The sequence below is a fragment of the Sinocyclocheilus anshuiensis genome, unplaced genomic scaffold (assembly GCF_001515605.1).
Source record: "Sinocyclocheilus anshuiensis isolate Anshui unplaced genomic scaffold, SAMN03320099.WGS_v1.1 scaffold115, whole genome shotgun sequence".
Lineage (NCBI taxonomy): Eukaryota > Metazoa > Chordata > Actinopteri > Cypriniformes > Cyprinidae > Sinocyclocheilus > Sinocyclocheilus anshuiensis.
Genome location: NW_015548219.1, coordinates 2,074,122 through 2,090,818, shown reverse-complemented (window position 1 = coordinate 2,090,818; position 16,697 = coordinate 2,074,122). Strand labels below are relative to the sequence as shown.

The window sequence follows — 16,697 nt, the reverse complement described above, 5'->3', positions numbered from 1 at the left end:
CATTTGGTGCTACGACCCTGACTATATGCAAATACATTTATAAATAAATGAATGTAAATTATGTGTAAATAAACATGTGTATAATAATAATTGTATTAAAATAAATATTAGATATATGTAACGTTTTACAAATGTCTTTTATTTTTAAATTTTTATGTAGATTCCCCTTTGACCACATGGAGCCCATTTGAGAACGACATAAAATTTGAGTAAATGTTTTTCAAATGGGGTTTATTTACACTTAATTAATATTCATTTATTTATAACCATATTTCCATATAGTTTTCTAAAACCCCCTTTAAAAACACTAACTACTCTTCAAAACTGTCATTTGTGTTTTGAAAGATTTTTGTAAAGGTTTTTGAAAGTCTCTTATACTCACCTAAGTTAAATTTATTAGATTAAAAATACAGTAAAAACAAAACTATTCCTTTTGTGGCACATAGATCCCATTTGAAAACTCCTGTTTTATCATATTTTTGGCCATTTTATAAAATCAATATAACTGACTTTAACACATACGCCTTGTGTTTTTTTGCAGCACAACTGTGGCAACAACATGTCACCACATATATCTGATTGGGATGCTTGATGCTGCAGATTCATACACATACACACAGTGCATTATTCAAAACGGCTTGTTTGCCAGCAGGGGGCAGCGGTGAGTAAAGACGCATGAAACGCAGTTTACAGCGTTCCTCCACTTTCTCACTCACAGTAACAGTTGGTTAAGTGATGTGAGTTGGCAGTTAGCATAACTAGTAGTTAAAGACAGTTACTCATGCTTCATTGCTGTGTGTATGTTTGTGGTGGAGAGATGACGATGAGGTGTGAACTCATTTTCTGCTAATAGCTTAAGGGCAACAACCAACACGATTTCTATCTATCTGTCTGTCTGTCTGTCTGTCTGTCTGTCTATCTATCTGTCTGTCTACCTACCTACCTACCTACCTACCTACCATCTGGTACAAGTCATTTTTTAAAATCTAAATAACATTTATTAAAACAATTTAGCAAAAATACCATAACACAGGGTGTACTGATATGCAGTTTGGTAAGTTGTTGACTCAGTGTGCCAATTCAATTTAAAGTGAGCTTTTACCTTAATAAATACTCTAAATAATTCATTAGGTGAGTTGTTACCACACTAAATGATTCAGTGAATAATAATCTATAATCTATTTTTGTGTGCTTTGATTTAAGATAAAGGGCCCTATTATACACCCGGCGCAATGCTGCGCCAGGCGCGAGCCGAGTGACGCAAGTGTTTTTTGCTAGTTTCAGCCTGACGCAGTTGTCATTTTCACGTCCTGCGCCACGTTGTTTAAATAGCAAATGTATTTGCGCCCATGGGCGTGCTGGTCTGAAATGAGGTGTGTTCAGGCGCATTGCTGGCGCGTTGCTATTTTGAGGCCACTGAAATAGACTGAGCCATTGACCAACAAAAACACACACATGGACGCACAGCAGCACACAAACATGCCAAATATTAAAAATGAAAGGATTGCAATGTAAAAGATTATTATTGTGTAGGCTACATAAATATAAAAATGCCTACATGTCATAATGGATAGTCATTGCATGTCTCAGGCTACCTATTTGCTCACGCACGAGCAGCTCCGTTTCATATCTGGAGACGCGTTCTGTCTTTGCGCTTGAAAATTCCGCCGTGTAAATAGCAAATCCGCCATGGCACGAGCGCAACTGGCAAATTCCGCCATGGCGGGAGCGCAACTGGCTTTTAAAGGGAATGTGAGATGAGACTCTGATTGGTTTATGGCACGTTACGCCCAAAACACTCCCATTACTCATTAAGAGAATAGGGACAACCCTTTTAGACCATGCGTCGGGCGCGCCGACCGTTTTTTCCAGTCGTTAAACTAGCAAAAGTGGATTTGGACACACCCTAAGTGCACCTGCACTTAAAATAGGGCCCATTATGTGTTAATATCTCATTTTTATGAAATTAAAATTTAATTGAAAGTAAGAAAAAGTATTTTAATAATTATTAATATTTTTATGTTGTTTTAATAATCACAATTATTTTAAGATGATAGGTTAGATACAATTAAACTACAAATAATTTCAAAACTGCAATTATTTTTATACAAGATAAAAAAATATGACAATAAAGTAAAATTCAATGGATGAGTTGTTGCCAAACTAAACGATTCAGTGAATCGTTTAATAAACGATTAAATAAATAATACTTAAATAAATAATATATATAATTTAAATAATACTTAAATCTCTCACTTAAGGTCCTTGCACACTGAGTCTTAAATTTTCGTATGCGTTTTTTTGTTTTTTTTTTATATTCGTCATCCTTTCCTATCAAAATACTTACTACGGATGCGAAAACGCAGAAAACCGAACCTGATCCGAAATTTTTTTATGACAGACGAAAGTTTCGAAGGCAGTGTGTAAACATGATTGACACAACATGAGGTCGTATTTATTTTTTTAACGTGCGAAAATTTCGGACGAGATTTCGGACTCGTTGTGCAAAGACCTTTAGACTTTTACTTTAAATCCATTATTCCTGATTTAAAATAATATGAAGAAATTAGCAAAATCACCTAAAACAAGTAATACCACATAACAGATAAAGCTATTCAGTAATGAGCATTAAAGTTGTTCTTATTTTTTTATGTGCTATTTTTTAAAGATAGAATGGGTTAACATTTTTCAAGTGTTACAACTGCATTCAATCCCTTTACAGTGACAGCTGTAACACTCTGAGATCATTAATTTAATTCATTTGAGAGCAGTGGCACCAGCGCCACTAAGTTACAGATGGTGGCGACAGGAGCAGATTTGGTAGCGCTGGGGGTGGTGTGCGAGAGAATTAAAATATAGATCATTTCATTATAAAATTACTATTGTTTTGCAAGTGCAGTTACTAATAATAGTTCATGTTAATTTCTTGTTTTTCTTTTGTTTATTGTTTATACAGATTTGACAGTAAAGCACTAAGCTTGAGTTAAAAGTGTTTGTTTACCACAAAGTATATTTTGGTCATCCCATTAAAAATAACATTCAAACTGGATCATTTTAGAGATTTAAAGTGCTGGAAATAGTACTGTGAAATGCTTGAAAGCCATTGAAAAGTGCTTGAATTTCTCTCTCAAAAGGTTGTACAAACCCTGAAATGAATGATGTAATGCATTCGACTATTTCTACCAAAACACCACAGTTACATTTAGCGTTACCGCTTCTGGTTTCCTGACGTATGTCAGCTCTGTTTATAACAGAGAATTCTGTGCAGAATTTGAATGATTCTCACTAGATCTCGCAGCAACCTTATCATTGAGCGGCGAATTCAAACGCTTCTCACTGGATCTCGCAGCACTGTTGCATCTGTGCAGTAGCAGTGTCGCGAAATCAACTTTGGCTCCTGAGTAAAGCTGTTCTGAGCTCGGACAAGTTTGTTTGCGTCGCGGTCCGAGCAGATAAACGGTCCGCGCTGCGCAGCTGAAACGTAGCGCGGTTTAGTTTAGCTTTCGTTTAGTTTGCCGTTTGATGTTTCTCAAATGCAACAGAAATGGCAGCGCTAATGAGTTGGACAACGCGGTGGTCGCGCCAGTGCGACCGCTCACAAAAATTAGTCGCACCGGCAGAAAAAAATGGTCGCAAATGCGATCATTTGGTCGCAGTCTGGAGCCCTGTATATACACTATATTTCTCTTACAGTACAGTTACTTTTTGCACATATAAATATTAATGTTTCACTAAACAATTCAGTGAATGAGTTTTTCACTTGGTAATTGATTCAGTGAACAAGTAATTCCTTAGGTCAACCCTCCAACTGACTGACCGAATGAGATGCTAAATCACTATTTATTTGGACTGTTTCATATCAGAATGATTCAGAAAATGAACACTTTGGACATCACAATAAAGTAGTGCTGTATTTTGTAGAGGACAACACAATATAATAACTATCTATTATTTTGTGACTGCCATCTCCTCTGGGGTGAAACATGTATTAGTTTAGGGTTAGTCCAATGTTACATCTAGCATTAGGGTTACATCTAGGGTTATTCCCTGCCTGAATCAATACAAACTGGGGTGGATTAGAGTTCACAGGGAAATGGAGGGCTAGCAGGCACAAACCGCAGTGTCAAAAGGCTAGCAAAGTGTACTGCATTCACAAACAGCGGCTTTTACAGTGAGCAGATCTGCTGACGTGTGACTGTCACTGGCTGCAGCTGACAATGGGACAGAGTGCATTGTGGGAAATAAGATTAACTCCAGTGTGTTCTGGTCTGGTAATGTCTCTAACTTGAACATGGTGGGGCCAGTAAGTGGAAAAATGATAAAACGAGGGATTAAATAGAAGCAAAACTGTAAGGAAAGCAAGTGTTCTTGCTGTTTACAACTGGTATTAACATGCATAACATGTATTAATTTTCTTTTAAAGGTGCCTGTACATTTAAAAGCCTTGCTTTAGCTCAATAATTATTGACAAGTAAACCAAAAGGCATTAAATGAATGTTTTTGTGAAGACAGATCATGTGACACCAGTAAAGATCAGATGCATCGCTGCAGGTCACCTATAGCTCAGGCTGTGTTGGACAGCTGTCCCTCAGTCAGGAAGCTGTCAGTCAGACGTCCATCCAACCCAACACAGCTGTTACAAGCAGAGACTACGCATGTCATCGGGTCACTACAACGAGTCATGTGTGCCATCTTCCTGCAAAGCTGCACTTGACTGATCCAAAAGCTCACAGAATAGATAGTGAGCTAGTGTTGCTTGTCAGTGTATTGCATCACTTCTTGAATTATACAGAAAAAAAAAAAAAGTTGTTTAGACTGCTAAAAATAAAATAAAATAAATAAAAAGCTTGTAAAATATATGATTTCAAACATTTTCATATAAGATAATAGGTTACGATTTAAAAAGAATAAAATGTATATATTTTATTTATATGAATTCATTTTAAAATAATTAAAATTGCAACTGTTTTCTTATAAGAAAAAAACTTATGAAAAGATAATGAATAATAAAAAGAATTAACAAAAAATAAAATATCTAAATTTTATTTTAATACAATAAAATAGGTTTAGATTGTTGAAAATAATAAAATAAAAGAATAGAAAGAAAAGAATAAAATACAATTAAAAATAAATGTATTTAAATGCATTTTAAAATTATTAAAATTGCAATTATTTTTATTTCAATTTTTTTATATTGAAATATTTTCATTTCAAAAAATAAAATGAATGAACTAAAAAAATAAAAGATCTAAATTATTTTAATATAATAAAATAGGTTTATAGGTAACAGATAATAGGTTTAGATTTAAATGAATTAGATAATTGTAATTTATTTTATAGAGTATAAAAATTCTATACTTTGTTAAAATGATAAAAAATCTTGTTTTTAATAAGATCATTTTAAAAATATCTTAGAAATTTTCAAAGATGTAAGAAGTCAGTTTATTTGAACTTAGGGCTCAGTTTTAAATTAATTAACCAAAGCATAAAAGATAAAATGTAATCAAAGTTGACCTTATTCTTAATAAAAACATTTAATTGAGCACAATTCATCAAAGCTCTAAACTTTTTCCAAAGAAAAAGTTCATACAATCTTCAAAAAAAAAAAAACTTTCTCTGCCTTAGAAACAACCTTTTATCTGATGTAACCATGGGAAGAATAATATTAATATTTCATATTTAATACACCCTTACATTTAACATTGGCATGATTGAGGAAAGGATTCAATGAAAACCCAATAAAATATTGCCCTATTTATTTCCCACTGAACATTCTGTTTTACTCAGATATCCATCATATTACGGAACTTTAATGCGATACAAATTCAGTAATATCTTTAGGACAATATGAGCAGTGATATCAAACATGGCTGGAGTAGAAATCCATAGAGGAATATTTTGAAAAAATGACTGTAATTCGACAGCCTACAGATGCCTTGAAACTCTTTAGAAGAAAAAAGAGAAAGCAAGAAATGGGTGACAAACGTCATATACAGTGATGACCTTGGTTTCCCACGGCAAAACAGAAAGAGAGAGAGAGAAAGACCTAGATTAAGGGGTCATCTACAGTTCACAGACTCTTTTCAGCCCCAGAATGGATTCACAGAAAAGAATGAAATGGAGAATGAAAGGATAAACTGATACAGTGACTCAAAAAAGAAGGAAAATAGTGGAGAGGAAAGATACTGAGTTGATACCTCTGAAGTTTGCGGGAATAACAGTGGGTGGGGACAGTGGGGGCGTGTCTTACCGTTGTAGGAGAGGCGGGGCTTGCTCAGACACATGATGAAGTGAACCTCCATCTCATTGGATGCCACTGATTTGGAGCAGACAGGACACTTAAATCCTGGAGAGGAAGAAGGAAACAGCATTGTCAGAACTCTTGAAGCAGCAATAAGCCAGTAAAGGCAGTGGAATGAGCTGTGACAGTGATGCAGCAGTCTGATAACTGCCAATGCCATAATCCTGCGAAACATGTTAAGTTTCTATGCATTAGCTTGGCTTTTAGTAACTTCGTTGACACAAAGCTTTTTTAACTTGAACTTATACTTTACAAACACATACATCAATGCCATTATAACATCGGCAGCTACATAAGGCTCATGTTAGGCTGGAATCAGCAAACAAACATTCAGTTTTCTTAGCCTGGGGTCAGTCACGCGTATCTTACCTGCGTCATAAGAGCTTCAGACTAACATATGAGTTTTACAGTCCAATAATGCATAAATGGCTGATATTAAAAATTCTATATTATTTGAGGCTGGTGAGATTTTTTTTGTTTTTGAAAGAAGTCTCTTATGCTCACCAAGGCTGCATTTATTTGATCAAGAATACCGTACAAATAGTAATATGTTAAAAGTTATTACAATTTAAAATGACTGTTTTCTATTTTAATATATTTTAAAATGTAATTTATTCCTGTGATGTCAAAGCTGAATTTTCAACATCATTACTTCAGTGTTCAGAGTAACATTATCCTTCAGAAATCATTTTAATTTGCTGCTCAAAAAACATTTCTTATTATTATCATTGTTACAACCAGTTGTGGTGATTAATAATTTTGTGGAAACTGCGATTTGTTTCAGGATTGTTTGATGAATATACATTTCAAAAGAACAGAATTTGAATATTTTGTAATATTATAAATGTCTTTGCTGTCACTTTTGAGCAATTTACTGCATCCTTGCTGAATAAAACTATTATTAATTTTAATAAAAAAAATCTAAAATCGAAAAAATGTATTTAATAAAAAACAACTTGTAATCTACATTAAAAAATAAAACACTTAAAATGAAAATCAGGTGAATTTATGCTTCACTAAATCCTAATGTACATTGGATATTCATTTTGAGATTTGCTAAAGATTACATTACAAATTTTAATAACATAAGAGTATTATTAAAAAGATTTTCTTCATTTGAGCACTACATGATGGAAAAAAAGTCAAATGTACTAGTATAGGAAATTAGTATTGCACAATTGTATATTATTAAATAATTAAAAAAAATTCTAATATCAGCAGATATGGCACCATTATGCCCAGATCCAAGCCTTTAATTCCTATTATTTATATTATTGTGAAAATATTTAAATTTGCCTCTACATTTCATGTTTTGTATTTCAGTGGGGCATTTTTGTAGACCTCTATTCACATCGACAGTAAAAATGGTCACAAAATGTAACTATTTAATCATAATCTGAAGCGCCATATTTCACTTTTGACAGAAATGAAAACAAGGCTGTGAAGGAGGGAACTACAGTGTGTTCAATGGGTCAGCTGATGAAAAAAATAAACTTTCAGTAAAACAAAAACTCCTTAACTCCTTAGTTTTTAAAGTTGTGTGTTGGCGAAAATTACGTGATCTAGGTCCTTCTTACAGTGCATGCCATTATAAATACGTCTATTCCTCACAGCCTCGTTTTCATCACCGTTAAGTTCCTATGAAGTCTAACCTGACTATTATGCCTAACCAGTCTATTATGCAATAAACCACAACACCAGCATCAAATCAGCAACCAAAGGGAGCTTCCACTAACACCCTGTCCTCTGACATCAACCGCAGGCCCGTAGGGGAAGACATTCACACATTGAGTCCCACAGAGCTGGACTGTGTCCTTCATAAACAGTCGCAGCGGCAGGTCATTGAGACTGTTTGGCACCTCACATCCCACCATAAAGCCCACAGGCCTTGTTTTAGACAGACAGCAAAGCCTACGGCCCTTTTCGCACGATTCGTGTCAATGTTTCCCAATGCATTGAACTCTAGGGTGAGAAGTGGCAAGCTAAAATGTTGTTCCTAAGCAGGCTTTGATAAATGAATTTATGTTCACAAACTATAAGAAAACATGCCACGTCAGCACGGCTATATAAAACACAGGCTGTTGTGTTTGGGGACTTCCATTGGAGAAGGTGCAGGTGTGGTTTTGAAACTGTACTGTACATGAGGGCATGGCCTTGACGAAAAGACTCGAAACCAAGAAAATTATAGTTCTGAAAAACCTACAGAACTGGTATAATACAAGTTGCTCTCAGTATTCATGCACTGTAAATAGGTTGCTGTAAATTTTACAGTAACTTACTGGCAGCTGGATGCCAGTAATTTACTGTAAAAATGTTTACAGTATTAGTACTGTAATTGCATTTACAGTACAATGTCTTTACTGTATTTTATTTACAGTATTATTACCGTATTTTCATTTACAGTATCAGTACTGTAATTGCATTTACAGTACAATGTCTTTACTGTATTTTATTTACAGTATTATTACCGTATTTATGTGTGTTCATTCAAAGAAAGGTTTTCCTATGAATTAATTAGAGAAAAGTCAATTTCTACTGTGCATTGTGTCTCTTCCTATGGAAAGGTAGTGATTTTTCTTTTGCATTCCTTTGAGCAATAAAACTAGTGCTATCAGCATTAGTTGCCATGGGGACCAGGGGCCTGTTCGGCTTTCCTGGGGTGTTACGCATTTCGGGGGAAGGGTCCATAGGTCCTCATATGGCTTGTTAACTGAGGGGTGTTACAGAGTATTTGTTAAATATAGCTAACAAAATATATATTGTGTGTTTGATTGGTCCAGACGCTACAATAGATAGTAGGGCTGTAACGATACATGTATTCGTATTGAACCGTTCAGTACGAGGCTTTCGGTTCGGTACGCATTACAAACCGAACGATTTGTTGGACAAATCCAATTACATTTGGTAAATAAAAGAGCTTAAAGTGTGTGAAATATAATGTTCTCAGTGCCACTGCGCTCAACAATGCAGCCCAAACGACGTAACAGGCACCGTGCTGTCTGCCCAGCGGCCCCGCGATAACCTCCCCTTGCTGGGGTGCGTTGAAAGATGATGATCTTGTATCGACGATAGCCAGAGATATTGTCAAAAACATAAATTATTGGCACTATTAAGAGGATCTGGCATTTCCAATTAATGTAGGCCTGTTACATTCTTACTTTTATTAGGCCTATTATTATTATTATGAAGTTACTTTTATTATTAAATTAAAATTACAATTAATTTGCCCCGCAATATTACAGCATAACTAACGCACTGTGAGGATAACAAAGGATTAGGCCATTTACTCTTCAATTAAATTTTTTTTAAACAATGTCTTTTAAAGCAGGTCTATATACAATGAATTATATAGACCTATAATTAAAATATTAACTCAGCAGTCATCAATAAAAATCCATGAATAAAAAGCTTTAGCCTATTTCATGCACCGACTTTCAAAAACAACCTGTTTAACGCAAAATACGTTTCTTGTCTTTATTTTTCACTATGTAGGCTACGGGCCACAAGAGAAATGTTAAGGGAATAAAAAAAAGTTAGCTATATACCGTTATCAGCATATGATATGTTGAAGTAGAAATATGTTCGTCTCTCATCGTCTCTGAGAGAATATTCGGCGTCAGATGCCGAAAGCTCCGTCATTACATCCGTCATTCCGTTTTTACTTTCACTTTCTGCATAGTGAATTGACTGAGATTAAGACGTTAACTGGCATAACTCTTGCGCGAAGTTTGCACGTTGCTTATGTGATATCCATTCGTTCGCCTTCATGGTTTAATATACAATATTTCCAACATTGCGACGTAACCAGTTACCCCTGTACCGAACGTACCGAACCGTGACACCACTGTATCGTATCAAACCGAATCGTGTATTTTGTGAACTGTTACACCTCCAATAGATAGATAGATAGATAGATAATCAGAATATGATAGATAGATAGATAATCAGAATATGATAGATAGAATATGATAGATGGATGGATGGATGGATAATCAGAATATTATAGATAGATAGATAGATAGATAGATAGATAGATAGATAGATCAGAATATTAGAATGATTTCTTAAGGATCATGTGACACTAAAAACTACATTTTAAAATATATTAAAATACAATGTGTAAAGTTGTAATAATATTTCAATATTTCACAATATTACTGTATTACTGCATTTTCAAATAAATGCAGCCTTGGTGAGTGTAAGAAACATAAAAAACGGAAAAATCTAACAAAATAAATGTATCAATATCATTAATATATTATATAATTATATATATTATATATAATTATATAATGTTTTATGTAATTCTGTGTAGTTTTGTATGCTTTTATTAACACTAAGAACAACAACAAACACAAAAGTTGCACCGTTGTTTTCATTTGCGATAATAACCCTAGTCAACTCTCAATCAAAGTATTGATCTGTGTCTCTTCACAGGGCGTCTTGAAAGGATCAGTGTTTCCTAAACAGTATTCAAACAAACCGGTTGATTACAATGAGGCCATTTACAGACACCAGCGATGCTTAATCAATCAGCTGCAGCATGAGTCTGTAAAGGACTCGATGATTACATCACAGAACTGCATCAGGAAGGACCCAAAGCACAACTGACAAACAGTTTGAGATGTCTTAATAAATCTACCAAGTGAGCTGCAGCCTGTAGACAGCTTATCAGAATACACTGATATGAAGCAGATAGGAATATATCATGATGTTACAAACAAAAGCTATGAAATTAACTATAGCCAAAGACAAACAGGCCAGTGTGCAAGCAGGAAACAGTGCATGACTCTGCAGAAAACCACATACAAAAACAGGTCAAACCATTAAAAGGTGTTAAGCGCCTCAGGACTGACTAGAAACCGCAACTGGCCAGACGACGATGACTTCCTGTGACCATTAATTTGTCATAACGCACTACAGCTTAGCGCGGTACACACATCCATCACTGCAAGTCGAACCATATAGCTCGGTTTCACTCGCCAGCCTCTTTCATTACAAAATATTGATCTGTAAAATATATAACTACTCTGGGGACATAGTGAACCATCTCTATTGCTGAAGTCAGAGAGCTTGGTGTTTAATGTCTCATTGCCATTAAAATTCCCCCCTTTTAATTAATGCTTGACGAGCAGTGCTAATTTCTCCCAGCCTGACCTTCATTCGGGTTTAGAAAAGGACGACACAGCTGACGCACATCTGCACTGATACACTGACAGTACTTCATTGTCTGCTCTTCTTAGGTGAGGTTTCTGTACATTGTCTCTCACACAACGACTCTGACAGCAAACAGAAAAAAGAGAGGCCATTTTAACAGGTACAGGTCTGTGATAGAGAATATCCAGCAACAATATATTTTTTTCCAACCAATATATTCATCTATTCAAACAGTGTTCGGTAAGCAATGGATGTTATTAGAACAGCTGCAAGCGTTGTGCAAACAGTAGAGCAAACAACAGCATCTATATTCAGACATGAGCTTTTATGATGTAACGTTTAAAGTGGGATTTACAAGCCTAAGACGTCACCATAATTCATATTTTAGAGATGCAATATGTGTGCACATAGTAGATATTATGGTCAGTGTTATAAATGCCATATATTATATTATAAAAAAACATAGATATACATAATCTACATATAAATATAGATAATAAATGATAGAATATACAATAAATAAATTATACATACACATGTATACATATATTTGCACATATTAACAATATATTACATCATAAATGGATAGATATAATGTATAGGTCTAGATTTATTACTGATATGAAATATATAAAAGTCTATATATTGAAAAATACTATATATATATATATATATATATATATATATGCACTTTTAAATACTTTAAAGCACAAAATATAAACTTTTCTCCTGTCAACTACCTACTACAATATATACATATCAAAATATGTATGTACACAATATTTAGTAAAAATGTACTCAAAATATTTGAAAACTCTGAAGTGGGTTATCAGCCAATTATTCACTAACAGTCACATGAAGAATATTGTTAATTTATGCACAGTTAATTTATTCTGCAATTATGAGAAAACAGATACTCGTAGATATAAATACATTTGGAATATACATATATTTGCAATATATTATATCATAAATTAGTAAACACGATGTATAGGCCTGTATGCATTAAAGACATGAAATATATAGATATGAATAAATAATAAAATGAAGGACTTTTTATTAAAATTATTCATTTTTCTCTACATACATGATTACATGATTCAACATTTTATTTTACACGACATTTGGTAAAAAAATTCACTCAAAAATATTTGAAAACTTTTTGCTCTGATGTTCTGACCAAATGGGCTGATTATTCACTAAAAGCAAGCAAAATGAAGAATACTGTTAAATTATGCACAATTAATCGATTCTGCAATTACGAGGAAAGTAAATGGGATTTTGTAATTTGCTGGTTGGTTTATATATCACTTTCATCAATGGTATACTTGTATTATTAGTCTAAGAACACTCTGAAAGGAAAGAGTCGAGGGAAAAGGGGAGGAGTGCTGGAGAAGTGCGAGACAAGGACGCAAACATGGTGACACAGCACTGTCGAAGGAGGGAAGAGAGCAAGCGAGCAAGCGAGCAAGAAGACAGCATGACAGCTTCTTTTAAAGCAGTGCCCATCAGGACAGTATTCCTGCATCTGCATGCCGCCTCACTACAAGCAGCTTTGCCGTCTGAAGCCTCGGATTCGAGAGCAGACGAGTCAAGGGCATTCCCTGTCACTAGTTGCGAGGGCGTTGTGTATTAGCTTATTCAGCGCAAGTGTGTTTGTGTGTGTGCAAGTGCCTCCATATCACTTTGTAGGTTATACACAAACATATCAATTTTAAGTGTTTATGCTATACAATCCCAGAGGAAATCTGAATTGCTCAATGGCTGCTATTTCACAGCTCAGGAGTTTCATTTACGTTGCCTCCACCTCAGATGTTTCTCCTAAAATAATTTACACAAATTAATTATAATTAGTTATATAAAAAAGGACAGAGCTATAAAATGATTGAATAATACCACAGATCTGATAATTTGGTCCTGGAAGAATGTGATCAGAAATGTTTGAATTTTATGATGGGTATCTTAGCAAACCTAAGCACAGATTGAGATACTGTTGAAATCTCTTTTAAAGCTACACATGTGAGATTACTAGGGATACACTGATTTTTAAATTATGGTTGCTTATGGTTGTTTATTATAAGCCAATAATAAAAATAAAAATTTGATACAGTTTTTTCTAAATAAATAACTATACTACTATTCAAAATTTGGGGTCAGAAAAAAAAAACAACAACTTTTATTCAGATCAAAAGTGACAGTAAAAGCAATGTTACAAAATCTATTTAAAAATAAATGCCGTTCTTTTAAACTTTCTATTCATCAAAGAATCCTGAAAACAATTTATCATGGTTTTCCCAAAAATACTAAGGAGCACATCTGTTTTCAACATTGATAATAAGAAAATGTTTCTTGAGCAGCAAATTGGCATTTTAGAATGATTTTTGAAGGATCATGTAACACTGAAGACAATGCTGAAAATTCCGCTTAAATATCACAGAAATAAATTATACTTTAAAATATATTCAAATAGAAAACAATTATTTTAAATTGTAATAATATTCCACAATATTACTGTTTTACTGTATCTTTGATCACACAAATGCAGCCATGGTGAGCGAAAGAGAACATTTAAAAAGAACATACTGACTTTTAAATTGTATTTGCTAAAGGTTACATTTAATATTATTATTCAAATATTAATGTTTTAAATGTTAACTTTAGGTGAGCATTAAATGACGTCAAGGAATCTAAATGTTTAAAATATTATCTATTTATATAGCTGCAATTTCAATAATTTCTTAAAGTGTAAAAAAACAAAACAAAACTGTATAAAAAAATGTATAAGTTCCAGAAATTTGAAGGCATTATGTTAACCACAATAAATGCTGATGACTAAATAAATGTTGCTAGTTAAGCCAGATAGGAAACTGGGTCAGGAACGCCAGCTCACCAACATCCAAAAAGTAACATGTGGATGACAATTCCAGATTTAAAAAAATGACACAAGAAGAAACTAACACTTCTGTCAGTGAATCAGACACTTGTTATCCGTCACTGACAATAATCTCACATTTATCAGTCTATCACTACATAATATACTGTAAGAAGGTTACAAGACACAAATGCATTTAAATGCGAAGCGCAAGACACAAATGCATTTAAATGCGAAGCGCAGAGAGATATAACACATAAAAGAGAGCGAAAGCGGCAACAAAAACAAATCAATATTGCATGTTGTTTTCACCGCTTATCAGCTCTCAAAGAACGCTGTCTGCAAGGAGGCTTATTGTGTCTCAACATCAGCGGCAGCCATCGGAGGGCCATCTGAATCACAGCCTCCGACGCTCCTGAATGGAACGGCCAGGATGCCCATACATGGGCATAACGTGTTCACATGACATCAGAACGAACTCTCTTCAACTAGTTTCAACTTATTACCTTCAGTGGGAAAAGAACAGCTGTTTCCATGGCAACAGCAGAACGAGAGGGAGGTAATGACATGGCGAGTGTGTGTGTGTGGTTATAGATGCAGACATACTGTTTTCCTCTGTAAACTTCCTGATTACAGGATGTTGTTTTGGCCCTTGAGAGAAAAGACGGGGGTATATTTTTCCTCGTCGATAGCGTGCGAACGATCATGTAACAATGTGTAAGGTCTCAAAAGACAAGGAAGTGAGCACACAATGGTGAAAAACTACATCGCAAAAGTCCCTGGGGCGACACGAGCCGCCCTTGTGCTTGTCACAGGTTTATCTTTAGCTGGTCTCCACTGTATAATGGCAAGGTTTGGTTGCCGTTCCATGGAAACTGTTGTCATGGCCTTCTAATTGGCTGGTTGTTTGCACTAGCGACTCCTCCTTCATTGAAGGAGCTCTGGCAGCTGTCATTCACAGGAGCCGCTACATGCAGGATGTGTGAGTGACAGGGCGGGGGGAAATGTCTCTCTGTTTCTCGCGCTCACTCTCCCTCCCTCTGGGTCTCGCTGAAATGAGTGTGCGAGTGTTGTGGGGGAGGCAGGCTTGTTGAGGCCGCATGTAAGACTGCAGCCTGAAAACAGCGGTGGCAAGAGACAGGGTTGTCACAGCAACAGCCGACCTCCTTCAACTCTGCGGTGTGTAGCTGCCTTCTGATTCACAGGGGCCCTACGCAGTGTACACTGCTCCCTGTGCACTGAGAAGGGGATTTGTGTAGAAGTTCAATGGCAATGTTATTAAACTTGAGTAAACATTTGACTTCATATAATATTTCCCATTATTTTATATTATATCAAAATATAGAACACATACAACAATTTGGCATACCCCAAACCCCTAAGTTTAAACCCTCAGATTGTTTCTCATCAAAATTAAAAAAAAAGATATATAGTTTATTTATATTAACATATACAATATATTTCTCTTTAATAAAAATTAATTGTCAATTTGAGATAGATAGATGGATATATAGATAGATGGATAGACAGACAGATAGACAGATAGATAGATAGATAGATAGATAGATAGACAGATAGATGGATAGATGGATAGATAAATAGATGAATGCCCTATATACTTTATTTACAATAGCATATGCAATATAATAGTTTCTATTATATACATAATATGTGACTCTGGACCACAAAACCAGGGTATATTTGTAGCAATAGGTCATGTTCCATAAAGATATTTTGTAAATTTCCTACCATAAATATATGAAGAGTTCATTTGCAAAAACCGATAAATGCCACTTTAAAAAACTGAGCTGATTGCCGTGCATTATTCTCCAAAACAACCCTAAACAAGTTTTGTTTAGTTTTGTCAAAAAAGCCGGTTTTGTCCACTTTCAAGGCATCGCGTCCATGTATTGCGTGTAATCACATCCATACAGGTTATGATCACAACAACAACAACGTTTGTCAGGCATCTACATTGTCATCTGAGGAGATTACAAAGATTATACGAGTGTTTAAACTTTTTAAACACTAAAACATGAAATGTGAAGTTATCTGCTTTTGCTATAAAACAAACTTTTAATATGTAAAAAAACATACTTTCAATTTGTTTAAGTTATTATTACTTAATCAAAACAACCCAACTGCAGTTTGATTGATAATACTTGGAATGCGCAATAAAAAATACGTGATTTCTGAAAAATGAACTCTTCATATCAAAACTTAATTTTTGATGAGTAATATGCATTGCTAAGGACTTTAAAGGCGGTTTTCTCAATATTTAGATTTTTTTGCACCCTCATTTTTAAATAGTTGTATCTAGGCCAAATATTGTCCGATCCTAACAAACCATACATCAATGGAAAGCTT

At 34.6% G+C, this 16,697-nt stretch overlaps 1 protein-coding gene across 1 annotated transcript in view; it reads right to left on the bottom strand.

The window, feature by feature from the left end:
- Positions 1 to 6,083: 6,083 nt before the first annotated feature.
- LOC107654097 (E3 ubiquitin-protein ligase znrf1-like) overlaps positions 6,084 to 16,697 on the bottom strand; it is a 17,195-nt gene continuing 6,581 nt past the window's right edge. The window contains exon 2 of the mRNA XM_016441024.1: positions 6,084 to 6,346. Coding sequence (XP_016296510.1) covers positions 6,084 to 6,346 — 263 coding nt within the window. The remainder of the gene's footprint in view (positions 6,347 to 16,697) is intronic.